This window comes from Rhodamnia argentea, chromosome 6 (genome assembly GCF_020921035.1).
Source record: "Rhodamnia argentea isolate NSW1041297 chromosome 6, ASM2092103v1, whole genome shotgun sequence".
NCBI lineage: Eukaryota > Viridiplantae > Streptophyta > Magnoliopsida > Myrtales > Myrtaceae > Rhodamnia > Rhodamnia argentea.
This window is the reverse complement of record NC_063155.1, coordinates 25,361,340-25,388,863: the sequence shown is the minus strand read 5'-3', so window position 1 is coordinate 25,388,863 and position 27,524 is coordinate 25,361,340. Positions and strand designations below refer to the sequence as shown.

At 41.8% G+C, this 27,524-nt stretch overlaps 4 protein-coding genes and 1 pseudogene across 11 annotated transcripts; 2 read left to right on the top strand and 3 right to left on the bottom strand.

The window, feature by feature from the left end:
- Positions 1-987: 987 nt before the first annotated feature.
- On the top strand, positions 988-24,342 carry LOC115756330 (xyloglucan O-acetyltransferase 1-like). 2 transcript variants are annotated; one of them, XM_048279903.1, is made up of 3 exons: positions 988-1,333; positions 22,805-22,999; positions 23,155-24,339. In XM_048279903.1, exons 2-3 carry the CDS (start codon positions 22,807-22,809, stop codon positions 24,276-24,278), a joined length of 1,317 nt encoding a protein of 438 aa, XP_048135860.1. In that variant the 5' UTR covers positions 988-1,333; positions 22,805-22,806; the 3' UTR covers positions 24,279-24,339. The 2 variants fall into 2 exon arrangements, with proteins under 2 accessions (XP_048135860.1, XP_048135861.1); XM_048279904.1 differs by lacking the exon at positions 988-1,333 and having other exon boundaries at positions 22,718-22,999; positions 23,155-24,342.
- LOC115755711 (xyloglucan O-acetyltransferase 1) lies at positions 1,340-11,442 on the top strand. 3 transcript variants are annotated; one of them, XM_048279902.1, is made up of 2 exons: positions 1,340-1,588; positions 10,018-11,442. In XM_048279902.1, the coding sequence occupies exons 1-2, from the start codon at positions 1,354-1,356 to the stop codon at positions 11,139-11,141; spliced, it is 1,359 nt and encodes a 452-aa protein (XP_048135859.1). In that variant the 5' UTR covers positions 1,340-1,353; the 3' UTR covers positions 11,142-11,442. The 3 variants fall into 3 exon arrangements, with proteins under 3 accessions (XP_048135859.1, XP_030551085.1, XP_030551904.1); XM_030695225.1 differs by lacking the exon at positions 10,018-11,442 and adding an exon at positions 1,732-3,295; XM_030696044.2 differs by lacking the exon at positions 1,340-1,588 and adding an exon at positions 9,674-9,875.
- Positions 3,311-19,815, bottom strand: LOC115755783 (annotated as a pseudogene).
- Positions 4,510-5,417, bottom strand: LOC115755771 (probable serine/threonine-protein kinase PBL28). The gene is made up of 2 exons (XM_048279905.1): positions 5,042-5,417; positions 4,510-4,951 (listed from the first exon to the last, which is right to left on the bottom strand). Exons 1-2 carry the CDS (start codon positions 5,282-5,284, stop codon positions 4,682-4,684), a joined length of 513 nt encoding a protein of 170 aa, XP_048135862.1. The 5' UTR covers positions 5,285-5,417; the 3' UTR covers positions 4,510-4,681.
- LOC115755721 (probable serine/threonine-protein kinase PBL28) lies at positions 16,451-27,142 on the bottom strand. Of its 5 annotated transcripts, XR_004017152.2 has the most exons (9): positions 26,913-27,140; positions 26,558-26,745; positions 26,193-26,391; positions 25,949-26,112; positions 25,764-25,868; positions 25,485-25,607; positions 24,983-25,398; positions 18,048-18,052; positions 16,451-16,473 (listed from the first exon to the last, which is right to left on the bottom strand). XR_004017152.2 is itself a non-coding variant. In XM_030695248.2 (7 exons), the coding sequence occupies exons 1-7, from the start codon at positions 26,980-26,982 to the stop codon at positions 25,129-25,131; spliced, it is 1,110 nt and encodes a 369-aa protein (XP_030551108.1). In that variant the 5' UTR covers positions 26,983-27,141; the 3' UTR covers positions 24,816-25,128. The 5 variants fall into 5 exon arrangements, 3 of the variants coding, with proteins under 3 accessions (XP_030551108.1, XP_030551096.1, XP_030551129.1); XM_030695248.2 differs by lacking the exons at positions 16,451-16,473; positions 18,048-18,052 and having other exon boundaries at positions 24,816-25,398; positions 25,949-26,103; positions 26,913-27,141; XM_030695236.2 differs by lacking the exons at positions 16,451-16,473; positions 18,048-18,052 and having other exon boundaries at positions 24,816-25,398.
- Positions 27,143-27,524: the final 382 nt, after the last annotated feature.

Below are 27,524 nucleotides of genomic sequence, written 5' to 3'. Positions count from 1 at the left end.
TTGGAACTCACCTTGTTGGTGATGAAGGACCCCGATGGCCGGGGAATCACGGTGGAGGACGCCATGGATTGCAGTCATCGTTCGAGCTAATGCGGAGTCGTGCTACAATTAGTGAAAGGGAGAGAGAAGAAATAGAGGTGGTGGGATGGAATTTTGAGGAAATGATATCATGAGATGGAGAGGAGAAAAAGGATTTGTACTCGTGCTTGAATTTGCAACTTCTCTCTCTCTCTCTCGTGTCTGACAATTGGGATGGAGCTGGTGAGTTCACCATAATGGGATTCGGAGGAAATGAGATAGTGAGATGGAGATTCCTCGTCACGTGGCTTCGATAATTGGGCCTGGGCTGATGCTGGCGAGTGTCGCCCTCGCCCGCCCAGGCGACGCGAGCATACCCTCGCTGTGGCTAGCGAGGCCGCCCTCGTCCGACACCGACCCGAGCGAGAGTAGCTTGACGCCGGCTCAAGGGAGAGTTAAGGACGGCGATGATCTGGGAGGAGAGGGGAAGGGAGGGAAAAAAGAAGAAGAAAAAAACATAAAGAAAAGTTAAAAAGGTAAATAGGAAAATATCAATAAAGTAAAGGACAAAAACGTCCTTCAATTAAGCTATTTTTTGAAATAATTTACGTATTCCAGATCTTCATTTGAAATAAAATTTTTCATATTTTAGAAAATAAGGGCACTTTAATTTTTTTTTTAAATTTTATCCACTGATTCTTTCGGACAATATAAATGATTGTTTTTATTTTCAAGAAAAATACTTGATATATCATTCGTTTTTTGCGAAGCCGACCGAACCTAGCCATCGACTTCATTTACTATCTGCATTAGATTATTATTTTCCCTATTTTCAAAAGTCATTGTTGAAGAATCCAACCCAACCTATAGAGATGATGAGATCGTTCGAAAGAGGGGACGGATTGATTACTCGTTCGTGAGGGGCGCAATAATAATACTAAGCGCAAAAACGAAAGAAGGAGATGAATCGGAACTGTGTATGGCAGTGCTGACGCTGGACACCACAGTAGAGAGAGAGTCTGATGATGAGAGAGAGAGAGAGAGAGAGAATCACAGGTTCCGGAAAGGAAGAGGGCAAAGCACACGGAACTATCTTCATTTGTTTAGTTGAATTGGTTGGCCAACCCCAGAATTAATTGGGAGTATTCCTTGGACGCGACTCCTCTGTCTTGACTCGATCCTCTCTCTCTCTCTCCCCTCCTTCCCTCACCTTGCTCTCTCTCTCTCTCTGCGTTTAATGCCTGAAACTTTCAGATGCCAACCACTAAAAGCTGAGCCGTAAGCAAAACAGTGCCCACTCAGAGAGGGAGAGAGAGAGAGGGAGAGGAAGAGAAGATGGGTGGTTCGAGCCCATTCAAAGACCAGAATAAGCAACACTCGACGACGACGACGACGATGACGACCTTCTTCTCCTTCTGGAGGTTCTTGCCTTACACCATCTACGCCATCCTTCCCATGGCTCTCTTCCGCGTGTACTTCTACCCTCTCCCTGTCCCCCAGTCTCCCACGGACCGCCTCCCTCGCTCCGACCACATCCTCGTTGCGCCTTCTCTCTCCTCTCCCCGTCAAGGTAACGTTCTCGCGTTCGCTCTGATGAGACCCGCATTTGCACTTCTGGGTTCTGGTTTACTCGATGGAATCTGGGATTCTCGGTAACGACTCTTAACCCCATTTTGTGTCTTGGTCCTGTTGGTGTTCTTCTCTTCGTTTCAGCTGAAAAACCAGGAGGTGATGCAGTCACTGAAGCCCCTCCTCCTCCCTGTGACTACACCAATGGCAAGTGGGTCCCCGACAAGTCGGGCCCTCTCTACAATGGGACGACTTGCGGCACGATAAAGGATGGCCAGAATTGCATCGCACACGGCAGGCCTGATTTGGAGTACCTCTATTGGAGGTGGAAGCCCCGTCTATGCCACCTACCCAGGTTTCAACCGACCAAATTTCTCCAACTTCTCAGGAACAAAAATGTCGCCTTTGTTGGTGACTCCATGGCTAGGAACCAGTTGGAGTCTCTCCTCTGCATGCTGTCCTCTGTTTCTGACCCCATCCTTGTGTACAGAGATGGAGAGGACAACAAGTTTAGGAAGTGGAATTTCCCCGGTCACAACATGACCATTTCGGTATACTGGTCACCTTTTCTAGTTAAGGGTGTGGAGAAATCAAGCTCAGGGCCTGATTACAACAAGTTGTATTTAGACTCTGTGGATGAGAGGTGGGCAGGCGATTTAGGTTCGCTGGACATGGTGGTTCTGTCAGTCGGGCATTGGTTTCTTCATCCTGCTGTGTATTTCGAGGGTGGCTCTGCCCTTGGATGCCATTACTGCCCCGGCTTGAACCATACTGAAATCGGTTTCTACGATGTGTTGAGGAAGGCCTTGAGGACTTCGCTTAAGGCCCTGATTGCTAGGACCAGGGCTAGTGGCAGGGTGACGGATGTGTTCGTGACGACGTTCTCGCCATCGCATTTTGAGGGCGACTGGGACAAGTTCGGTGCTTGTCCGAAGACGAAGCCTTATCAAGAAGGTGAAAAGCCGCTCGAAGGAATGGATGCGGAGATGAGAAAAATTGAGGTGGAGGAAGTGGTGGCTGCGAAAGCAGATGCGAGGGATTTCTCGGGGATTAGGCTCGAGGCCTTGGACATAACCAAATTGTCGCTGATGCGGCCGGACGGCCATCCGGGCCCGTACATGTACGCCTTCCCATTCGCTGACGGGGTGAAGGACCGCGTGCAGAATGATTGCGTGCATTGGTGCTTGCCAGGGCCCATAGACACATGGAACGGGATACTGTTAGAGGCGATCAAGAGATGGAACGGCGGAGAGATGAACAGGTTATCTCTAGATCTAGCACGATGAATGAAGTTTGCATCCGTCATTCGATGACTTCGGCAGTGGCTCGGTGGCGAATCTTTAATCTCCGGAACGAGACAAATAGACGAGGTAGAACGACGAAACAATTCCGTCTCGGATGAAACGCAGTGACCAAATATGGATCGCTTCGAAGGAAGACAATGGGAATGATTGAGGAAACTGAAGGAAGGAAGGTTCTAATGTTGCCAGAGAACGGGATTTGTTTCGAAGATGGTGGTGTGATCTTTGCCTTATGCACAAAAATGATACCACAGCTAGAATTCATAGAGGAAACTGATTGCCTTTCTCCAGTTCTTTTATTCTGTTCATGGACAGAAAGTCTCATCTTCGGTTAGTTTAGGGCAATGTGCTAGACTTCAGTTTTTGTCTTGAAAGGAATTTGTGGCTCTACCGCACTTGGTTGTCTTTTGTAATGTTATTCCGTGAGGACTTTTGTCTTGCTCTTTCGCAAATCTCGTTCCCCACTCCGGGGGGCTGTTCAGTACGAGGAGCCACAAGCAAAGGGAGACGGGCAAGTTTCACGAGTCTGCTGTCCATCCGCTATCTGCCTTTTGCTCCCAAAAGTGCAGAAAAGCAATCAAAGTCTTCTGCAGTGGTCCCTATGGTTTGGTTTGAAGTTCCAGCCATTGGAATCCAAGGCAACCTTTTTCATTTCCCGTTTTCAGATATCAACAAAAACACACGAACTTATTTGCTACCAAGAAGAGAAAACGCGAAAGAAGAAATAGTAACAGTGGCCATTGGAGCATCACCAGCAAGAAAGCCAAAGGTCACGTCGTTTTTTCTTTTTACCCTTTTGCTGTTATCGGTGTCTCGCAATGTGAATGACAGAGACTTATGTGCTGTGAGCATGTCAACGAATTAACGCCGGAAACTTTGCCCGGCATATCTTCCTTTATGTTAGGATGCATTTGTTTTGCGAAAAATGAACACAATTTGAAAAATATTTTTCTAAATATAATTGTTTATATCGCTTGTAAAAATGAAAGAGCTAGAAAAAATTTCGCCACAACGACCATGTTTAGATAGAAATTATTGTCCACAATGAAACACCTTTTACCGATCAATTATTACAACCGATGCAAGCGATTACTTTTAAGGGAAATATTTTCCACAATAATTCATTTTTGGCGAAATAAATGAAGCCTTAATTTAACATCAGGGTGATTCGAAGAAGCTTGATCTTCACAATAAGACCACGTGAGTCTCCAATTATATGGAGAACTAAAGAGGAAAGTTACGATGTAATTGAGCACCACTTGAAAAAAGAAATTAAATGTTGCAAATGTGTGTGGATTAATTTCTTTTAGCTGTCGTTTATCTCACTCTCTTTATTCCCCATCAACTGCAGATCTCTTGCACTGCAATCCAGAAATCCTAGTTTCTTCATTGAGCTCATATCTGCGGAAGATTCATTGAGACAAAAGGATTTCGCCAGATATGCTTAGTAATTTTCAAGACGTGATGGTAATTTTTGCAACATGTTAGTAACTTTCTCTGCTCATCTATACTTTCCTATAGATGCAGGTAGATCACAGAGTCTGTAAATCTACGCCATATCTGAAGTTCTTAGGTTGGTCTCATTGAGATAAAAGGATTTCTCTCTTCATCAATATAACTTTCTCAGTGCAGCATTGGAATCGCATACTCGAAAACAATTAAAAGATTTATCTCTACGGTATTAAATCCCGAGGTTAAAGCTTTCCATAATACATGGAAACAGCAGGGTTAAAAAGACCAGAGTTTTAATGTACGTTCTCAGTCGTGTCCTGTTTTTCTATCTTCTTCCGTCTCTATACAGGAAAACCTCCTGAACTAGGTCTGTGCCATTGATAACCAAATCTATGCAAAGCCATGTTCAAGCCTTTCGAATTCGTGTACAGTATCAGCTGAAGCTCTTCGACGCATTCGGCCATCGGCGATCTCTCCCCGCTGTTGGGATAGATGCAGCACGATGCCAGGCTTGCGAACATGGTCATGGACTTCATTGTGTATGAAGTCCGATTCATCTCGGGATCTATCAGGTTCCGCAACTTCTTCCAGTCGTTCAAGACGTGCCTCACCTGCGACTCGCAGTGCATTGTTTATGGCCACATGATTTCCGTTATGAAAACCGAGTGTCTTGAAATTGTTAGGTAAGGTTATTAACTTACCTGTAGGACCAGATTTTGTTCATCCGGTCCTTGGTTTGAGTCCACGGCTCTTCGCCCCGTCAAGAGCTCAAGAAGCACCACGCTGAATGCATAAACATCACTTTGCAAAGTGGGTTTTCCTGTCTGTGGCCAGAGGAGAGACAATGAATCTGTTTCGGCACTTGAAGCGAAAACAAAACACACATGCCGGCACCCGCCAAGTGTAAATAAAGCGAAACATTTTAGCCCCAATGATTGGATCATATGACATTTTCAGAGACTGATGTTCAGTCGACACTTTCTTTTCTAGAACCTGCTCTGTCCACCAGTCAAGTTCTTAACAGCTCCACGTTCTGTTTTTTCAGTGGGTAGGGCATTGTGATTTGAATAGATAAACATGTAGATGGAGTCATCGTCCCAGCAGATAGTATCCAACTTCTAATATGAGCTCTTGCGCAGATGATAGAGAGACTGGCAATCCAAGAAACAACTAAGAAATGGTGCTTCGTGACCATGCACAACACTGAGGAATGGTGGAAGTAGCAACTGCATACCAATGCAGTTTCGGGATCAAAATAGCCAAAAGCGCCTAGCACTCTGGCTGTGGCTAATGTCTTGCGGCCCTCCGGCATAAATTTTGTGAGCCCGAAATTGGATATCTGTCGAAACCATAGGTGAATCTCATTCCGAAGAAAAAGACTAACTGCATTATCTGTTAAAAAAAAAGATTTTCAGCTATCTTACCTTTGCTTCAAAATCAGCCGTTAAAAGAATGTTAGTGGATTTCATATTTCTGCGAATAATCAGAATCCCGATGGAAGAACCTGAATGGAGATAAGCAAGTCCCCTTGCTGCGCCGAGTGCCACTTTGAGCCTCAGAGGCCACTCCATCTTCTTTTCACTGATTCCTACACTTACAAGTAGCGATTAGCATGAATTCGACGACAAATCATGCACTCAGATAGAGATTATGCGCTGAAAAACCAACCATTCAAGTGGCGTTACGCATATATTCATATACCAAGAATCTGCCCTTTCCATCAGCAGAATAGCCAACTACGGAAACTAGGTTTGGGTGGTCAAGCCTGCTCAATATATCAACTTCCACACGGAACTCCCGCTCGCCCTCTGCTTTTTTGAAGTGCGGTAGCTCCATCTTCTTGATTGCGACACTCTAGGTAGAGACAAAGTGAGAAGATCACATCAACTGGATTATGAAGACTCCAGAAATCACATTTGATTTCTTTCTTCAGCATGACATTCATTCTGAATTGCGCAAACAGGGCACTAGCATTCTCTTTGGTTACCCCAAATTGTTTTGCCCTCAGTTTAACCTATACCTCTCCTGACCTCAAGGTTCCCTTGTAACGCGTCCAAAGCCTCCTTTGCCGAGAAAGTTCCCATCGCTAAAAGAAGAAGTTGCCTCTTCCATTTCCTTGAGAGTAAAGACCAATGATCCATGGTGTCTTTTTGCGGGTCGTAGAGCTTGATCATCCAGCTGCCACAACTCAACCGGCTCATAAGTCCCTGTGAAGTTCATAAGTCCTAAACTATGAGCTTCACATCTTCATATTAGCTCGAACACGTTATGCTGAGAGAAAATGCATCTCCATTTGGGGTGTGTGTGTGTGTATATGCATAAGCAAAATTATAGGGAAGGAAAGAAGTGGATGTAAGGGGAGTGGGACCAACATACAGGGGTCGGAGCAATCTTGAGACTTGCTTCGTCTGCGTTTGTTCCAAGCCGAAAATAACCCGAATGGCATAGTTTTGTCTACAGGGGGAGGACCAAATTCTTGGTGAGAAGTCAAAACGATGAGTCAAAAAAACTAACATCCGCCATTTTCAACCACCATAAACACACACAGACAGAAGGTAGAAATGTGCTTCAAGGAAAAGGATTGAGCAAACAAAGGAAAAGAGCTGGTATTGCTTACTCCATTTGGATTCTGAGCTGTTTGTTGTATTTTGCTTGTAAACCAACAATTCTGGACTCATTTATGGCACATTTACTAAATAACTAACACATGGAACAATGCGGTTCATCAAATATAAGGTAAGAAATAAGTTTATGACCCACGTTGACGGGTTTAATCACCACTTTTAATGAGTTGCCACCAGCCAACCGCCATCATGACATACACATTAAGATCTAGTGGACGATGATATTGTCCATATCAAGCTCCTCTCCAATTTGCTGCCAATGAAGGAGCTACAGCTTAAAACCTCTCCCCAAACCAAAACTGAGTAAGAGAGGAAACGGGAGAGGAGGTGGCAAGAGGCTTTGCAATATCAGTTTTCTCCTCTCTTTTTTTTCCTTTCACGTAGGCGATTGTCAGTCACAGGAATTGACTTTTGCCCAAAACCGGCGGATCAGAGTCGAGACGAAGTCGATATAGATGTCTAGTCCTAACGTGTGTGATGCAACGTTGTTCTCTTTCTTTCAAGTTAGTCTGATGTTTGGACAACTCGGATTAAGAACGGGGTCGGTCTACCTACAATGCCTCTCGTGACCGGAAGATGGTCCTCCTAAGATTGCAGTAAAATAAGGAGAACGCAGAGTGCGCGAGCGTGGGTCACATGTGCGCTGCACTGGTCGATGCCTCTTCGAATCCCATTTCCCGCGCCGTGGGTTGTGGCGGATTGACTGACAAAGTCAACCCACTCGCCGTGCCTCGCCAACCGCGATACCGCGAGAGATCTGCGTCACATCCTCTTAAATAGTCGTTTACTAAAACATCTCCCCCCATGTTGAAAACGGATGTAATTAAGTTCATTAGCAGTACCTAGTAGTTGTGTCGGTAAGCTAATCTTTATGAGCACATGCTCTGGTGGATTTGATTAACGAATATCGAACTTATCGATGTCTGCCTGCACTCCATGATTAACCAGTGTGTCTCGCTTTGTTTAGTGTAGATCCCATCTTGAGTTTTGCCGAGCAATTTGACTAATGCTATATTTTAAGCCTTCATTACGTCTCGTGCCTTAGCTATCAGAACGTGAAACAACTTGAGATAAGCAATCTTATCAATCTCAAAGCCACTTCAGTGTTGCGTACTTGATGAATAATTTAGTTATGCCTGGACAAGCTATAACTCGATTAATTCGGGTTTAAGGGACCAAAGTGTTGTAGGATCCAATCCTCGGGATCTAAAAAGATCATGTAGATTATTCTAAGCTAGATATTATGAGCTATCAATGTGCGTGGTCTCCAATATATGACATGATCACTCACTCTCGATTCAATCTTGTACCTTATAATTAGTTATGAAATTCACGCTTTTAATGAAAATATTGGGATACATATGTACTATATCGACGATATCTCAAGTGAAGTGCCTCCATTTTTTTAAGGGTTAATACCACCAAAAAAAAAAAATCTCACACTAATATATTTATAATAAATTTACCCTAAATTATTTTTTTACCACAAAAAACCTTAAATTGGTATACTTGAGACAAATTTCTCCAAACTGTACACATATGATAGATTTACCTAGAATTAATTTTTTGGCCCTCAAAAACCTCAATTATACATGTGACAAATTTACCCTTATTAGTTTTCATTAAATATCACGAAAAACTTCAAACTAATACACATGTGACGAATAGAGGGTAAGAACTACAAACCGGTACATCCGTCAAATGTCATGTGTTATATAACTCAACAGTTTGACGGTAAATTTAACATAAACTAACACATGGTAAATTAGTCACAAGTATACCAATTTGAGATTTTTTATGAACATAAAATTAATTCAGGATAAATTTATCGCATGGGTACTGGTTTGGAGTTTTTAGTGGTAAAAAAAATAATTTATGGTAAATTTGTTAGATGTTTATCAATTTGGGACTTTTGTGATAAAAAAATTATTTATGATAAATTTATCACATGTGTATTAATTTGATATTTTTCATGGGATTAACCATTTCTTAACGGGTCTTGGTTCTTGACAAAAATTAATGTGTCATAGAATGTAAAGATTCTTAGGATATTTAAATAACAAATCACATATTCATCTAACAACTTAAGCTTTTAGAATAATTGTCAATGTCTTTCAAAATCTCACGTGCTTAAATTTTTAGAACAGGTCGGTTTTTTTTTTTTTAATTTGCTTGCTATGTTCTCCAGGTAGAGTGGAAATATGAAAAAAAAAAATTCTTGTCGGATGTACTTTTTCGAGCTTTTAGAACAGTTCGGCTTTTTTTTTTCCTTGCTATGTTCTCTCGGTAGAGTGGAAATATGAAAACGTTTTTTTCTTGCCGTGTCTCGGATGTACTTTTTTGAGTTCGGACAATTTGTCGCTTCTTGCAATAACGCAGAGTTTCCATAAATTTTACCTTATTAGTTGTTATTATTACATGCAAACAGCTACGCCCACGTGCATATCACCCTAGTGGAAGAATGTTAAACGTGTAATTTACGGTATCCAGAACAATTATTTTGGCCACTTAAGGTGCTTTTTTTTTTATAAAAAATATTTGTTAAAAAATGATTGCTTGTATCGAGGGAAATGAAATGAACAAACGAACGAAAGAATACTTGTATTTCTCTCTTCTTCCCACAGCTTGCTTTCTCTGCGTTAAATGCCTTTCAGGCACCAATCACCAAAAGCTGAGCCGTAAGCCCACTGAGAGAGAGAGAGAGAGAGGATGGAGGCTTCGCGCCCATTCAAAGATCAGAATAAGCAACACTCGACGACGACGACGACGACAACCTTCTTCTCCTTCTGGAGGTTCTTGCCCTACACCATCTACGCCATCCTCCCCTTAGCTCTCTTCCGCTTGTACTTCTACCCTCTCCCTCGCTCCGACCACATCCTCGTCGTGTCTTCTCTCTCCTCTCCCCGTCAAGGTAACATTCTCGCCAAGTGATGAGACGACCGCATTTGCAATGCTGGGTTCTGGTTTGCTTGATGGAATCTGGAATTCTCTGTGACAACTCTAACACCATTTTTTTCTTCTTGTTCCTGCTGGTGTTCTTTTCTTCGCTTCAGCTGAAAAAGCAGGAGGTGATGCAGTCACTGAAGCCCCTCCTCCTCCTCCTCCTCCTCCCTGTGACTACGCCAGTGGCAAGTGGGTCCCCGACAAGTCGGAGCCTCTGTACAATGGGACGACTTGTGTCTTGATAAGGGATGCCCAGAATTGCATCGCGCACGGCAGGCCTGATTTGGACTACCTCTATTGGAGGTGGAAGCCCCATCAATGCCACCTACCCAGGTTTCAACCGATCAAGTTTCTCCAACTTGTCAGGAACAAAAATGTCGCCTTCGTTGGTGACTCCCTGGCCAGGAACCAGCTAGAGTCTCTCGTCTGCATGCTGTCCACTGTTTCTGACCCCATCCTTGTTTATAGAGATGGAGAGGACAACAAATTTAGGAAGTGGAATTTCCCCGGTCACAACATGACCATTTCGGCCTACTGGTCACCTTTTCTAGTTAAGGGTGAGGAAAATTTCCCCGATTACAACAAGCTGTATTTGGACTCTGTGAATGAGAGGTGGGCAGGCGATTTGGGTTCACTGGACATGGTGGTTCTGTCATTCGGGCATTGGTTTGTTCATCCTGCTGTGTATTTCGAGGGTGGTTCTGCCCTGGGTTGCCACTACTGCACCGGCTTGAACCATACCGAAATCGGTTTCTACGGCGTGTTGAGGAAAGCCTTGAGGACTTCGCTTAAGGCCCTGATTGCTAGGACCAGGGCCAGTGGTAGAGCGATGGATGTGCTCGTGACGATGTTTCCGCCAGCGCATTTTGAGGGCGACTGGGACAAGTTCGGTTCTTGTCCGAAGACGAAGCCTTATCAGGAAGGTGAAAAGCTGCTGGAAGGAATGGATGCGGAGATGAGAAAAAGTTTGGCGGATGAAGTGGAGGCTGCGAAAGCAGATGCGAGGGATTTCTCAGGGATTAGGCTCGAGGCCTTGGACATAACCAAATTGTCGTTGATGCGGCCGGACGGCCATCCGGGCCCATACATTTTCCCGTTCCCGTTTGCCGACGGGGTGAAGGATCGCGTGCAGAATGATTGCGTGCATTGGTGCTTGCCAGGGCCCATAGACACATGGAACGCGATACTGTTAGAGGCGATCAAGAGATGGCGCGGCGGCGAGATGAACAGGTAGGTGATCTCTATGTCAAGCACGATGAATGAAATTTTCATCGGGTCCATTCGACGACACCGGCAGTCGCATGGTGGTAATTTTGTAATCTCTAGAACGATGAAATAGTTCTGTCTCGGATGAAACTCTTGAGAGAAAGAAATTCTTCTCACTTTATTTCCATTTTTATGTTTCATGCAGCTCGATTTTCTACGAAGCTTAAATGATTCAGACTAATCTTATCATGCAGTCATGTTATTTTCGTGAGGACTTACCTTATTCTTTATTAAAAACCTTGTTCTCCACTCCAGGGTTGTTCGGCATGAGAAGCCACAAGCAAAGGGAGCTGCGCAAATTTCAGATATCAACCAAAAAAAAAAAAAAAAACACATGAACTTATTTGCTCCCAAGAAGAGAAACACGAAAAAAGAAATAGTTATTATTGTACGGAATCAACAGATCGAATAATAAATAGACAGAATAAGAAAAAAATTAAAGAATACCAGATTTACGTGGTTCGGTCATAAAGACTTATTTTCACGAAAAGAGCAATAACGAATTTCATTATCGATCACGCGATCAACGGAGATTACAAACCGCACTTGAATCACTCAAACAATCACAATATTTCCTAAGCTCTCAATTACATTTAATAACTCATGTAGTGTTTAAATCTACAAATCTCAGACTCACAAAATTTGATTTCTTGAATACTAATTCTTCTTGGATGTAATTTCATGAAGAAATCTTCGTTGCATGAAGACCCACTGTCAAGCACCCAACACTGATGGACGTCACCCACGGCATTCAGAGAGAGAGAATGGCGCTTCTGCCAAAATCAAGAGGAACCCAGCCAGCATTAAAGAGATATTAATATATGAGAATCCATGTTGACGACGTTAACTTCAAAGTCCACTTTGGACTTTCCAATTTCAGTCCAACCACTCCAGCACACAATAAGAATGTTAGGGTGCATATGGTAACGCCCCAGAAAAAGTGTTTCTGTTCTTAAAGTATTTCCGAAATACTTTGGGAACAAAAACGCGTATGGTAAAAAAGTGTTCCCAAAATGTTCCGGAAACAATTTTCAGAAATGGGAACACTTTTGGAGCAGAAACGAGAAACAAAAAATACTTGTTTATTTGTTCTCGGAACACTTTTTATCAAAGCTTTTGAATACATTTTATAACGCAAGAGGAACACTTTTTGCAACCCTATGTTCCTTGACTACTCCTTCACACTCTCAAAGATGACGAATTTTTATCAAAGCTTTTAAACACATTTTTTTTTGTAGTTACCAAACGCGTTTCTGTTCCAAAAAATCGTAGCCGGGAACAGAAACAAAAAAAAATGTTTCCGTTCCAAAAGTTGTTCCGGGAACAAAAACGTTACCATACGCACCCTTATAATCCGAAATCTGGTCTTATATTTCTTCTTTTATTTATTTATTTCATATTTTTATTTCAGACTTAAATTCGAGACATATTCTAATAATATCCACTTTGGATTAACGTTTGAGCCATGTCACAATCGTTTCGCTAGAACTTCGAACTTCGCTATTACTTTCTCAACAGCCTCAATGGGCTCAATCGCCATAGACGTCTTCCAAGTCCAAGCTGCGCTTGAACTTCGCTAGAATCATGAACCTCATCAGAACACCAATCGCGCATGCACTTTTAACCGATATAAGCTCCTCTATAACAAATAAACCAAAACCACCATTGCATCCATATCTATCAAGAGATCGAATAAGCACCTTGTCAATATCGGCAATTACGACAACTATTGACTCTACAAGCTCCACCTCGCTATAAATACTATCTATATCGATTATTTCGCTAGTACCTGCTACCTTAAGAGTTCTAGTTGTAATTCTATCTCAAGCTGAACACCGTCTAAATCTAAATAAGCATTGCTATAATTATTCCTAGCCCGAAGTACTAGAGGCTCGTCAAATATAACCTCTCTACCGATAATATGTGAATTTAATTTTAGGCACTACAATCGATAACCTTGCTCACCTTGTGCATAGTTTAGGAACATGCACTTTCTTACTCTTCCATCAAACTTACAATCACTAACTCGAACATAACATGGGCAAACAAATATTCTAATAACACAATACTCAACAATGTTATCCGACCACGCTTTTTCTGGAGTCCGACATCTAATCGCAGTAGATGGAGATCTATTCTTCAAATTGCTTGCCGTAGTAAGTGCATCCGTTAGAAATCTCCTAGCCATACCACTACTAGAGAGCATTTATGAGCCGTATCTAGTAATATTCTGCTAATCAATTCTGAAATATATTGTGGTTCATTAGCACTAGTGTGGTTTCTCACTATGCCTTTTTTTATGCATAATTTGTTTAACAGTTTCGAGCAAAACTCTATGCTTTTATCAGTCCACACATGCTTGATTGTTTTACTAGTCTCTTTTCGATCAAAGCTCTCAACCGCATGATCCCGATAACAATATCAAACTTGTGTCTAAGTACAAACACTCGGGTTTTTCTCAAGTAGTCATCTACAATTGTAAGCATAAATCTAGCACTCTCCCTTGAAGGAAACATGACAATCCACAAACATCCAAATAAATTGATTCCGCAATTTCCATGATTTCTCTGACAATCACACTAAATTGCATTTTCAGCCACCGATCTAAATCACAGTACTCGCATACATTTAATACGTCAGCAATAGCCATATAATAAGTTCCTTTCACTCAGAACTTTCAGGATTCTCTCACTAATGTGTCCCAAACGCACATGCCACAATTCGGACTTTCGAATAGATGCATTCGCCGTCTTCACGACGAATTCCATCACTGTCTTACCTTGAAGCTCATACAAGCCACTATGCTTATTTCCTTTCATCATTACCAAGGCATCTCGAACAATTTTCAGAACACTACACTATGAAGAATACCAAAACCCAGCATAATCTAGGACACTCAAGGAAATTAGATTTTTCTTTAACTCTGGAATATGATTCACTCCAGTCAATGTCCTCACAATACCATCATGCATTCCGATTCTAACATCGCATTCAGCGTTGTTGCCTAGCTGCACTTTACTACTATCCATGTATTGATAAGTAATAAACTAGTTCTTTTTGGTGTAGCATGAAAAGAACAACCATAATCCATAATCCACCTGCCAAATGATGAATCCTCGGTGGACGATAATACAACATCAGCATTATCCAAATTACCGTCGGCTACAGCTGCAACATTATCCGCAGATTCAACTCTAGTTCCTTTACCCTTCTCATTCTTTAGCGTAAGGCAATCCCTTCTAAGATGCCTCATATTGCCACAATTCCAACAAACAACACTACCAATCCTAGACTAACTACATCTGTTCATGTTTATATTACTTCTGCTAACATAAGTACTAGTTCTTCCTCTATTTTTATCTACTAAAGTAGTAGATATAGATTCACCATATTCTCTTCTACGTATATTCTCACTCTGAATTAAATCTCGAATCTCATCAAACGTCAAACGTGTCGACCTAAAGGAATTATTAACAACAAGAACAATGATATAACAACTATCGAGCAATAAAGATAACAGAATCAAAGCACATAATTTGTCTTTAAATTTAATTTCAACTAAACTCAATTGACTAACAATGACATTGAATTTATTGATATGATTAGCAACTGACGCACCTTCTCTCATCTTCAAATTAAATAGATGTCGCATCAAATAAATATTGTTGATGGTAGAGGGCTTCTCCTACATATCTGATAGGGCTTTCATCAAACCCGTAGTGGTCTTCTCTTTGACAATATTAAACGCAATGTTACGAGCCAACGTCACCTGAATAACACCTATCGTTCGTCTATCTAGCAATTGCCAGTCGGCTTGCTTCATTGTATCTAGCTTTTCCCGGATAAGGGTAAATGCAAGTTCATCTAATACAAATAATCCTCAATCTGCATCTTCCGTAAACCGAAATTCTTCTCATCAAATCTTTCAATTTTCACTTTAGCTTCTTATTTGCTTCAATTCAAGCAAGCCTAGCTCTGATATTAATTATTGCACTGAAGCAAGCAATCGAACAATAAATAGACAAAACAAGAAACAAGAAAAAAAATAAAAGATGCTAGATTTACGTGATTCAGTCATTGAGACATACACTCACAAGGAGAGCAGCAACGAATTCCACTATAGATCAAGCGATCAATGGAAATTATAAACCACACTCGAGTAACTCAAACGCTCTCAGTATTTTTCAAGCCTCCAATTACATCCAATAACTTGTGTAGTATTTAACCCCATAATTTCTTGCGAAATAATATCTCACAAGATTTAATTTCTCGAACATCAATTCTTCTTGGATGTAATTTCACGAATAAATCATCGCTGCACGAATACCCTCTGTCAAGCACCCAGTACCTATAAAAGTCACCCATAGCACTCAGAGAGAGAGAACGGCCTGCCCAAATCAAGAAGACCCCAATCCAGCGTTAAGGAGATATTTATATATGAGAACCCATGTTGACCACATCAACTTCAAAGTCCACTTTGGACTTTCCAATTTCAGTCCAACCACTCCGACAGACAATTGGAATGTTACAATCCAAAAATCTGGTCTTATATTTCTTCTTCTTTTATTTTATTTCAGATTTTTACTTCAAATTTAAACTCGAGACATATTCTAACAATTACGGTAGCCACGGAGCATCCATCATTTACAAGAAAGCTGAAGGTGAAATGTAATTTTTTTTTTCATTTTTTACCCTTTTGCTCTTTTTGGAGTCCATGCCCTCCTTCTTATCGGACTGATATCAAATGGGGCCAAACTATTCCTCCAGATTAATTGTGTGAAAATAATTTATCTTGTAAGGCTATCAGATCCTGACAGAGACACGTGTGCTGTGAGCATCTCAACGAATTAAAGCCAAAAACTTTGCATTTGTCTCAACGAAAATAAATGATCCAAAAAAAAATCTTCATAAATATAATTGATTCCATCACTTATACAAATGAAAAAGCGAAAAGAAAATTCACGGTCTGCGTTGATGTTTAGACATAAACTACCTGTCCATAATGAAATACATGTTATTGATTAATCATTTCAAGAGTTATAAGTGATCATTTTTTTTAAAAAATGTTTTCCATAATAATTCATTTTTTTGCCAAATAAACAAAGCCTTAATTCAATATCGCGGTGATTTGAAGAAGCTTGATCTTCGCAATAAGTCCACGTGAGTCTCCAGTTATATAGAGAACCAAAGAGGAAAGTTTTGATTTAATTGAGCACCGCCTGAAAAAAAGAAAATATTTTTTGCAAATGCGGACGGAGTGTGGATTAATTTCTTCTTAGCTGTCATTTATCTCACTCTCTCTATTCCCCCTCAACTGCAGATCGTCTGCACTGCCATTCGGAAATCTTGGTTTCTTCATTGAGCTCATATCTGATTCATTAATTCCTTAGTTGAGATTAAGGATTTCTTCAATGTGCTTAACTAATCTTCTGTCTCTATAGAAGAAAACCTCCTGAAGTAGGTCTGAGCCATTGATAACCAAATTTATGCAAAGCCATGCTCATGCCTTTGGAATTCGTGTACAGTATCAGCTGAAGCACTTTGATGCATTCGGCCATCGGCGGTCTCTCCCCGCTGTCGGGACCGATGCAGCGCGATGTCAGGTTCGCAAACATGGTCATGGACTCCATTGGGTATGTAGTCCGGTTCATCTCGGGATCTATCAGGTTCCGCAACTTCTTTCGGTCATTCAAGATGTCCCTCACCTGCAATTCGCAGCGCATTGTTTAGACACATGATTTTTGTACGAACATACAGCGTGTCAAACTTTTTCTTGAAATAGTTAAGAGAGGTCACTATCTTACCTGTAGAACCAGATTTTGGTCATTCGGTCCTTGGTTTAAGTCCAAGGCTCTTCGCCCCGTCAAGAGCTTGAGAAGCACCCCGCCGAATGCATAAACATCGCTTTGCAAGGTGAGTTTCCTGTCTGTTGCCAGAGGAGAGACAATGAATCTGTATCAAACTTTTAATATGAGCTCTTGCGCAGATGATAGAGACACTGCAATTTGAAAAACAACTAGGAAATGGTGCTTTGCGACCATGCTCGACACTAAGGAATGGTGGAAGTGGCAACTGCATACCAATGCTTATGCGGGGTTGAAATAGCCAAAAGTGCCAAGTACTCTGGCCATGGCGTATGTCCCGTGGCCCTCCGGCATAAATTTTGCGAGCCCGAACTTGGATATCTGTTGGAAACACAGGTGAGTCTCATTCCAAAGAAAATTACTACTGAATTATCTGCAAAAAAGATTTTCAGCTATCTTACCTCTGCTTCAAAATCAGCTGTTAAAAGAATGTTAGTGGATTTCATATCTCTGTGAATAATCGGAATCCCGATGGAAGAACCTGAATGGAGATAAGCAAGTCCCCTTGCTGCGCCAAGTGCCACTTTGAGCCTTAGAGGCCACTCTATCTTCTTTTCTCTGATTCCTACACTTACAGTTAGCAATTAAGCATGAATTCGACGACAAATGATGCGCTTACATAGATATTACGTGTGGAAAAACCAACCATTCAAGTGGTCTTGGAGGTTTCCATGACGCATACATTCATATTCCAAGAGTCTGTTCTTTCCATCAGCAGAATAGCCAACTAAGGAATCCAGGTTCGGGTGGTCATGCCTGCTCAATATATCGACTCCACACGGAATTCGCACTCACCCTAGGCTTGTTTAAAGTGTGGTAGCTCCATCTTCTTGATTGCAACAGTCTGGGTATAGACAAAGCGAGAAATCACATTAACTGGATTATGAGGGCTCAAGAAACCACATTTGATCTCTTTCTTCAGCATGATATTCATTCTGAATTGTGCAAACAGGGCTGCAGAGCATTCTCTTTGGTTAGTCCAAATTATTTTCCCTCAGTTTTATTTATACCTCTCCTGATCTCAAGGTTCCCTTGTAAACTCGTCCAAAGCCTCCCTTGCCGAGAAAGTTCCCATCGCTAAAAGAAGAAGTTGCCTCTTCCATTTCCTTGAGAGTAAAGATCGATGATCCATGGAGTCTTCTTGCGGATTGTAGAGCTTGATCGTCCAGCTGCCACAACTCAACTGGCTTATAAGTCCCTGCAACGTTCATAAGTCATAAACTATGAACTACACATATTCATATCAGCTCCCACACATTATGCTGAGAAAAAAATGCATCCCCATTTGGGGTGAGTGTGCGTGTATGCATAAGCAAAATTATAGGGAGGGAAAGAAGTAGACACAACGGGAGTGGGATGAACATACAGGGGTCGGAGCAATCTTGAAACTTGCTTCGTCTGCGCTTGTTCCAAGCCAAAACTAACCCGAATGGCATAGTTTTGTCTACAGGAACAGGAAGTGGACCAAATTCTTGGTGGTGAGAAGTCAAAACGACGAGTCACAATTCACATAACACCAAAAAGAATGGTTTTGGAGCAGGGTATACTAGATATGGAGCACAACCTTGGCCGTAAAACAAGATCCGGAAGTATGATAAGAAGAGGAATGTAGACTTATAAATAGAATGAGATTGGTCATCAGAACAGAAATAAGCTCTCTATACGTATGGATGAAGACAGATTAGGAGATGGGTCAAAAAAACTAACATCCGCCGTTTTCAACAACCATAAACACACAGAGACAGAAAGTAGAAATGTGCTTCAAGAAAAAGATTGAGCATACAAAGGAAAAGAGTTGTTATTGCTTACTCCATTTGGATTCTGAGCTGTTTGTTGTATTTTGCTTGTAAACCAACAATTTAAAAAATCTCTCAACCATTTGGTTGCTTTTTTGTTTGCTTCCAAGAAGGGGGAAAAGGCATCAGTTGAAAGGACCTTTTCATTCGTTTCTTCAGTCAACATCTGTTGAACAGTCCTGCTTAACGTTAGGGGAATATGGACTTCCGGTTGAACTGTATACCGCAACCAAAGACAGAAGCTCCATCTTTAAAAAGCCATTACAGTGCCAGGATGCGGGAAAAGATACTTGGTAATGCCGTATTGCTTAACCAGATCAGCAAATTGCTTGAGCAGCTTACAATGAGAATCCTCATCAGGACAATAGAGGAGGAAAACATCAATGTATTTATATGGCATTAAAGTCATAAACGTACAAGCTAGCCTGTTTTATCTCAAAAAAGCATCTAACCATACAAACATAAGAACAAAACGGCATGTTGTTCTATATAAGTTTCCTGTTTGAGCCTGGCTGTGTATGCAAATCTGAATCTGAAACCTGACAGAGGTCAAGATAAGAGATGCGCTATGCTTCCACGGGTTTGTTCAAAAGAGGTACTTTAGGAGAGGAAGACTCGAAGCTGAAACTTCCACTTTCTCGGACCGCCTTCTCTTCCTCGGCTTTCCCCCATATGACGGCATAAAAACCAATAGCTATTATGACTTCTCCGGTCACACTGCACACCACCCACAATTTGGATCTAGTTTCATGTATTACTGTCTTGAAGAAAGATTAGCAAGACACTGATTCAAGTCCATGCAACATACCAACAACAGATATCTTAACTCATGTTTTCTTTTTGTTTAGAATAAGATTTAATGTGCTCATGCCTTCCAAGATAAAGAGTGTCGCCAAGCAAAGAAACCCCCATCGCATGAGGCAATGATCATGCCAAGTGGCTTAAACATGGAGATGTAGACAGGCCTTTTGTTCTTGCACACCCAAAGCGTGAGTCACACTCCTTATAGCTACCCTGAAAAATGCCTATGAAAGATCAATTGCCCATGAAGTTATCAAGCACAAATCTACTAGTCAGGAGTGCATTTAGCTTTAACAATTGCAACGGTTGCATTCTCTGTGCTTGGTGCTTACCAAGTAAACTATGGTCATCGACTCTGAATCGGGCTTCAACATCCAAGCATTCACGTCTTTCTCCATGATCAGAGCCACGATGGTGGACTGTATTGTCACGATGACTCAAGTGAGGAGTGTCAACATTAGCTCTGCTGGATAATCCCTCACTGTCCATGTCTGCAGATTGCGATTGAAACTTAGTCACTGCATGCTCAAAGCCCTAGAGAGATTGAGGGACTTTGAATGCCTTTCGTGTTGTGTTGGAATGCTCAATGAGACGGTAGATTGCATAGACTGTCCTTGTACTTGGCTGATGTTCCAAGGGTTCTTGAGTCTTGACTTTGGAAGCTCTGATCCCATCAGATTTGTTGGACCCACCCAATTTTTATCCACGTCATTCACAACGAAGCATGGTCACGTCAAAATGTTATTTTGGTGATGTCGGTATACACGGACCTTATCGTATTCATACAATCAAAATACACAAGTGAACGAGTCATTTACACACTCTAATCGACATGCCTGCACGATTAGTCAAACCGAGAGCAAGAAGGCAGAATCGGTACACACCGCCTTGCTAAGGTCGTCGTCTTCTAATTTTCAGAACAGGGTCGTTCTACCTACAATGCCTCTCCTGACCGGAAGATGATCCTCCTAAGACGCAATAAAATAAGGAGAAAGCAGAGTGCATTGTGGGTGGGTCACACGTGCGCTGCACTGCTAGTGCTCGATGCTTCTTCGAACCACGTTTCCCGCATCGTGGGTTGTGGCGGATTGACTGACAAAGTCAACCCACTCTTCGCGCCTCGCCGACCGCGATACCGCTCGACATCTGCGTCACATCCTCTTAAATAAACATCTCCCCCATGTTGAAAGCGGATGTAATTAAGTTCATTAGCAGTACCTAGTAATTGTGTCGGTAAGCTAATCTTTATGAGCACATGCTCTGCCGGATTTGATTAATGAATAACGAACTTATCGATGTCTCCATTTGTTTAGTGTAGATTCAATCTTAAGTTTTGCTGAGCAATTTGACTAATGCTCTCTTTTAAGCCTTCATTACGTCGTGCCTTGGCTGTCAAAACGTGAAACAACTGGAGATAAGCAATCTTATTAATCTCAAAGCCACTTTAGCGTTGCGCACGTTAATGAATAATTTAGTTATGCCTGGACAAGCTATCACTCGATTAGTTCGGAATTAAGGGATTGGAGTGTTATAAGATCCAATCCTCGGGCTCGGAAAAGATTGTGTAGATTATTCTAAGCTAGATATTATGAGCTATCAATATACGTGGTCTCCAACGACATGAATAATTTAGTTATGCCTCGATTAGTTCGGAGTTAAGGTCTTCTTTTCTTCTGTCCCCTCTTCCTCTGCCCGACAAATTGGCAATGCGACATGCATTGCACGACATGCCTCCCCCCAAGAAAACAAAATAATAGGAATTTCGACCTGGAGGGCTTCATTCGAGTTGACGTTTTCTCTCAAAATTCGGGTTCACCAAAATCTGAATGTGAAAAAAAAAATGAAAAAAATGCGACGATCTCTCGATCGAACTGCCCCTTTTTTTTAGGTTAATATCACAAAAAAAAAAAACTCGAAATAATATATTTATAATAAATTTATCATAAATTATTTTTTAATCACAAAAAAGTTTAAATTAGTGCACTTGGGATGAATTTCTCCAAATTGATACACATATGATAGATTTACCCCAAATTAATTTTTTGGCCGCCAAAACCCTCAATTACTCATGCGACAAATTTATTCTCTATTAGTTTTCGTCAAATGCTACGAAAAAGTCCAAACCGATACATATGTGATAAACAGAGTATAAGAACCCCGAACCGATACACCCGTTAAATGTCATGTGTCATCTAACTTAACAATTTGACGATAAATTTAACAAAAACTAACACATGGTAAATTTGTCACAAGTATACCAGTTTGAAATTTTTTATGATCAAAAAATTAGTTAAGGGTAAATTTACCACATATGTACCTGTTTGGAGTTTTTAGTAGTAAAAAAAAAATGACTTGTGGTAAATTTGTTAGATGTGTATCCATTTGGGACTTTTGTGGTCAAAACAATTTTAGGATAAATTTATTACATGTGTAGTAATTTGATGTTTTTCGTGATATTAACCATTTTTTAACAGATTTTGGTTCTTGACAAAAATTAATGTGTCATTGGATGTAAAGATTGTTAGAATAATTAAATAATAAATCACGCATTCATCTAGCGACTTAAGCTTTTAGAACAGTTGGCAATAGTCTTACAAAATCTCACATGCTTAAACATTTAGAACAATTTGACTTTTTTTTCTTGCTATGTTCTTCGGGTAGAGTGGAAATATGAAAGCTTTTTTCTTCATGTCGAGTCTCGGATGTACTTTTTCGAGTTCAGACATTTTGTTGCTTCTTGTAATAACACAGGGTTTCCATAATTTTACTTGATCATTTATTATTACACGCAAACGGCTACGCCCACGTGCGTATCGAATAAGGCGATAAGCGTGGCCCTAATATCACCTCAGTGGAAGAATATTAAACGTGTATTTTATGGTAATCAAAACAATTATTTTGGCTACTTTTTTGGCCGAGAATAAATTATATGAAAAGCATTTTATCTAAAAATGATCGCTTGTGTCGTTTATAGAAATGAAATAAATGAACGAAAAAATATTTTTATTATTTACGAGGCACGTATGAACTGTGGTTGATAACGAGAATATTTTTGTGGAGAACTCACGTTGCCTTCTCTTTCTCTGCGTTAAATGCCTGAAACTTTCGGACACCAATCACCAAAAGCAGAGCCGTCGGCCCCCACAGAGAGAGAGAGAGAGAGAGAGAAGAGATGGGTGGTTCGAGCCCATTCAAAGACCAGAATAAGCAACACTCGACGACGACGACCTTCTTCTCCTTCTGGAGGTTCTTGCCTTACACCATCTACGCCATCCTTCCCTTAGCTCTCTTCCGCTTGCACTTCTACCCTCTTCCTCGCTCCGACCACATCCTCGTCGTGCCTTCTCTCTCCTCCCCCCGTCAAGGTAACATGCTCGCGTTCGCTCACCAAGTGATTAGACGACCCGCATTAGCAATGCTGGGTTCTGGTTTGCTTGATGGAATCTGGAATTCTCTGTAAAAACTCTAACACCATTTTTTTTTTGTCTTGTTCCTGCCGGTGTTCTTCTCTTCGTTTCAGCTGAAAAAACAGAAGCCGGAGGCAATGCAGTCCCTGAAGCCCCTCCTCCTCCTCCTGCTCCCTGTGACTACGCCAGTGGCAAGTGGGTCCCCGACAAGTCGGCCCCTCTATACAATGGGACGACTTGTGGCGCGATAAAGGATAGCCGGAATTGCATGGTGCACGGCAGGCCTGATTTGGACTACCTCTATTGGAGGTGGAAGCCCCATCAATGCCACCTACCCAGGTTTCAACCGACCAAATTTCTCCAACTTGTCAGGAACAAAAATGTCGCCTTCGTCGGTGACTCCCTGGCCAGGAACCAGCTAGAGTCTCTCGTCTGCATGCTGTCCTCTGTTTCTGACCCAACCCTAGTGTATAGTGATGGATGGGTCGACAAATTTAGGAAGTGGAATTTCCCCGGTCACAACATGACCATTTCGGCATACTGGTCACCTTTTCTAGTTAAGGGTGAGGAGAATTTCCCCGATTACAACAAGTTGTATTTGGACTCTGTGAATGAGAGGTGGGCAGGCGACTTGGGTTCGCTGGACATGGTGGTCCTGTCGGTCGGGCATTGGTTTGTTCATCCTGCTGTGTATTTCGAGGGTGGTTCTGCCCTGGGTTGCCACTACTGCTCCGGCTTGAACTATACCGAAATCGGTTTCTACGACGTGTTGAGGAAGGCCTTGAGGACTTCGCTTAAGGCCCTGATTGCTAGGACCAGGGCCAGTGGTAGAGCCATGGATGTGTTCGTGACGATGTTTCCGCCAGCGCATTTTGAGGGCGACTGGGACAAGTTCGGTTCTTGTCCGAAGACGAAGCCTTATAAGGAAGGTGAAAAGTTGCTCGAAGGAATGGAGGCGGAGATGAGAAAAAGTTTGGCGGAGGAAGTGGAGGCTGCAAAAGCGGATGCGAGGGATTTCTCAGGGATTAGGCTCGAGGCCTTGGACATAACCAAATTGTCGTTGATGCGGCCGGACGGCCATCCGGGCCCATACATGCACCCGTTCCCGTTCGCCGACGGGGTGAAGGACCGCGTGCAGAATGACTGCGTGCATTGGTGCTTGCCAGGGCCCATAGACACATGGAACGCGATACTGTTAGAGGCGATCAAGAGATGGAGCAGAGCGGCGGAGAGATGATCAGGTAGGTGATCTCCATGTCAAGCAAGCACGATGAATGAAATTTTCATCCGATAGACTCCAGCAGGAAGTTGGATGGTGGTGATTTTCACTTGAATGATCGATTTTCACCAAGCTTAAATGATTCAGACTAATCTTATCACGTAGTAATGTTATTTTCGTGAGGACTTCCCTCATTCTTTATCATCATGTAAGGCCATCAGATCATGACAGAGACACGTGTACTATGAGTCTCAACTAATTAAAGCCACAAACTTTGCCCGGCTGTATCTTTGCATTTTTTTCGCAGAAAATGAATGATTTGAAAAATATTTATGTTAAATACAATCGCTTGCGTTACTTACAAAAATGAACAAGCGGAAAGAAAATTCACAGTCTGCGATAATGTTTAGATATAAACCGTTGTCCATAATGAAACACATGTTATTGATTGATGATTTCAAGGATTATGAGTGATCATTTTTAAGGAAAATATTTTTCAAAATCATTCATTTTTTTCGCCAAACAAACAGAGCTTTTAATTCAACATCACGATGATTCGAAGAAGCATGATCTTCGCAGTAATCCCACGCGAGTCTCCAATTATACAGAGAACCGAAGAGGAAAGTTTCGATGTAATTGAGCACCACTTGAAAAAAGAGATTAATTTTTGCAAATGTGGACCGAGTGTGGATTAATTTCTTCTTAGTTGTCATTTATCTCACTCTCTCTATTCCCCCTCAACTGTAGATCGTCTCTGCTGCCATTCAGAAATCCTAGTCTCTTCATTGAGCTCATATCTGCTGAAGATTCATTAATTCCTTAGTTGAGATTAAGGATTTCTTCAATGGGCTTAACTAGTCTTCTGTCTCTAGAGAAGAAAACCTCCTGAAGTAGGTCTGAGCCATTGATAACCAAATTTATGCAAAGCCATGTTCATGCCTTTGGAATTCGTGGACAGTATCAGCTGAAGCTCTTTGATGCATTCGGCCATCGGCGGTCTCTCCCTGCTGTCAGGACGGACGCAGCGTGATGCCAGGTTCGCGAACATGGTCATGGACTCCATTGTGTATGAAGTCCGGTTCATCTCGGGATCTATCAGGTTCTGCATCTTCTTCCGGTCATTCAAGATGTGCCTCACCTGCAATTCGCAGCGGATTGTTTAGCCACATGATTTTAGTATGAAATTACAGTGTCTTGAAATTGTTAGAAAGGCTATTATCTTACCTGTAGGACCAGATTTTGGTCATTCGGTCCTTGGTTTAAGTCCACGGCTCTGCGCCCTGTCAAGAGCTCGAGAAGCACCACGCCGAATGCATAAACATCACTTTGCAAGGTGAGTTTTCCTGTCTGTTGCCAGAGGAGAGACAATGAATCTATATCAAACTTCTAATATGAGCTCTTGCGGAGCTGATAGACACACTGGCAATCTGAAAAACAACTAGGAAATGGTGCTTTGTGACCATGCTCGACACTAAGGAATGGTGGAAGTAGCAACTTGCATACCAATGCATATTCAGGGTCGAAATAGCCAAAAGTGCCAAGCACCCTGGCTGTGGCGTATGTCTCGCGGCCCTCCGGCATAAATTTTGCGAGCCCGAAATCGGATATCTGTTGAAAACACAGGTGAATCTCATTCCAAAGAAAAATACTACCGAATTATCTGCAAAAAAGATTTTCAGCTATCTTACCTTTGCTTCAAAATCAGCTGTTAGAAGAATGTTAGTGGATTTCATATCTCTATGAATAATCGGAATTCCGATGGAAGAACCTGAATGGAGATAAGCGAGTCCCCTTGCAGCGCCGAGTGCCACTTTGAGCCTTAGAGGCCACTCCATCTTCTTTTCTCTGATTCCTACACTTATAGTTAGCAATTAGGATGAACTCGACCACAAATTATGCGCTTACATAGAGATTACGCACGGAAAAACCAACCATTCAAGTGGTCTTGGAGGTTTCCGTTACGCATATATTCATATACCAAGAACCTGTTCTTTCCATCAGCAGAATAGCCAAGTAAGGAAACCAGGTTCGGGTGGTCAAGCCTGCTCAATATATCGACTTCCACACGGAACTCGCGCTCGCCCTCGGCTTCTTTAAAGTGTGGTAGCTCCATCTTCTTGATTGCAACAATCTGGGTATAGACAGAGCGAGAAATCACATTAACTGGATTATGAGGCCTCAAAAAATCACATTTGATCTCTTTCTTCAGCATGACATTCATTCTGAATCACGCAAACAGGGCTGTAGAGCATTCTCTTTGGTTACTCCAAATTATTTGCCCTCAGTTTTATTTGTACCTCTCCTGATCTCAAGGTTCCCTTGTAGACTCGTCCAAAGCCTCCTTTGCCAAGAAAGTTTCCATCGCTAAAAGAAGAAGAAGCCTCTTCCATTTCCTTGAGAGTAAATACTGATGATCCGTGGTGTCTTTTTGCAGGTCGTAGAGCTTGATCGTCCAGCTGCCACAACTCAACCGGCTTATAAGTCCCTGCGACGTTCGCAAGTCCTAAACAATGAGCTATACATCTTCATATTAGCTCAAACATGTTATGTTGACAGAAAATGCGTCTCCATTTGGGGTGTGTGTGTGTGTGTGTGTAAGCAAAATTATAGGGAAGGAAAGAAGTGGATGTAAGGGGAGTGGGACGAACATACAGGGGTCGGTGCAATCTTCAGACTTGCTTCGTCTGCGCTTGTTCCAAGCCGAAACTAAACCGAATGGCATAGTTTTGTCTACAGGAGGTGGACCAAATTCTTGGTGGCGAGAAGTCAAAATGACTAGTCACAATTCACATAGCACCAAAGAGAATGGTTTTGGAGCAGGGTATACCAGATATGGAACACAACCTTGGCCGTAAAACAAGATCCCACAAGTATGATAAGAAAAGGAATGTAGACTTATAAAGATATTGAGATTGGTCATCAGAACAGGAATAAGCTCTCCCTATACGTGTGGATGAAGACAGATTAGGAGATGGGTCGAAAAAACTAACATCCACCATTTTCAACCACCATAAACACGCATGGAGATAGAAAGTAGAAATGTGCTTTAAGAAAAAGATTGAGCAAACATAGGACAAGAGTTGGTATTGCTTACACAATTTGGATTCTGAGTTGTTTATTGTATTTTGCTTGCAAACCAACAATTTGGAAAATCTCTCAACTTTTCAATTTGGTTGCTTTTTTGTTTGCTTCCAAGAAGGGTCAAAAGGTAGCAGTTGAAAGGACCTTTTCATTCGGTTCTTCAGTCAACATCTGTTAAACAGT

Coding starts and splice junctions, on each gene's coding strand:
- LOC115755711 (XM_030695225.1), top strand. CDS start 1,354: ATGGGTGGTTCGAGCCCATTCAAAGACCAGAATAAGCAACACTCGACG. Junction 1,589..1,731: donor TCTCTCCTCTCCCCGTCAAG/GTAACGTTCTCG, acceptor TCTTCGTTTCAG/CTGAAAAACCAGGAGGTGAT.
- LOC115756330 (XM_048279904.1), top strand. CDS start 22,807: ATGGGTGGTTCGAGCCCATTCAAAGACCAGAATAAGCAACACTCGACG. Junction 23,000..23,154: donor TCTCTCCTCCCCCCGTCAAG/GTAACATGCTCG, acceptor TCTTCGTTTCAG/CTGAAAAAACAGAAGCCGGA.
- LOC115755721 (XM_030695236.2), bottom strand. CDS start 26,982: ATGCCATTCGGTTTAGTTTCGGCTTGGAACAAGCGCAGACGAAGCAAG. Junction 26,746..26,912: donor TGAAGATTGCACCGACCCCT/GTATGTTCGTCC, acceptor CGAACGTCGCAG/GGACTTATAAGCCGGTTGAG. Junction 25,399..25,484: donor ACCAAAATCTGGTCCTACAG/GTAAGATAATAG, acceptor TGCGAATTGCAG/GTGAGGCACATCTTGAATGA.
- LOC115755771 (XM_048279905.1), bottom strand. CDS start 5,284: ATGATCCAATCATTGGGGCTAAAATGTTTCGCTTTATTTACACTTGGC. Junction 4,952..5,041: donor AACAAAATCTGGTCCTACAG/GTAAGTTAATAA, acceptor TGCGAGTCGCAG/GTGAGGCACGTCTTGAACGA.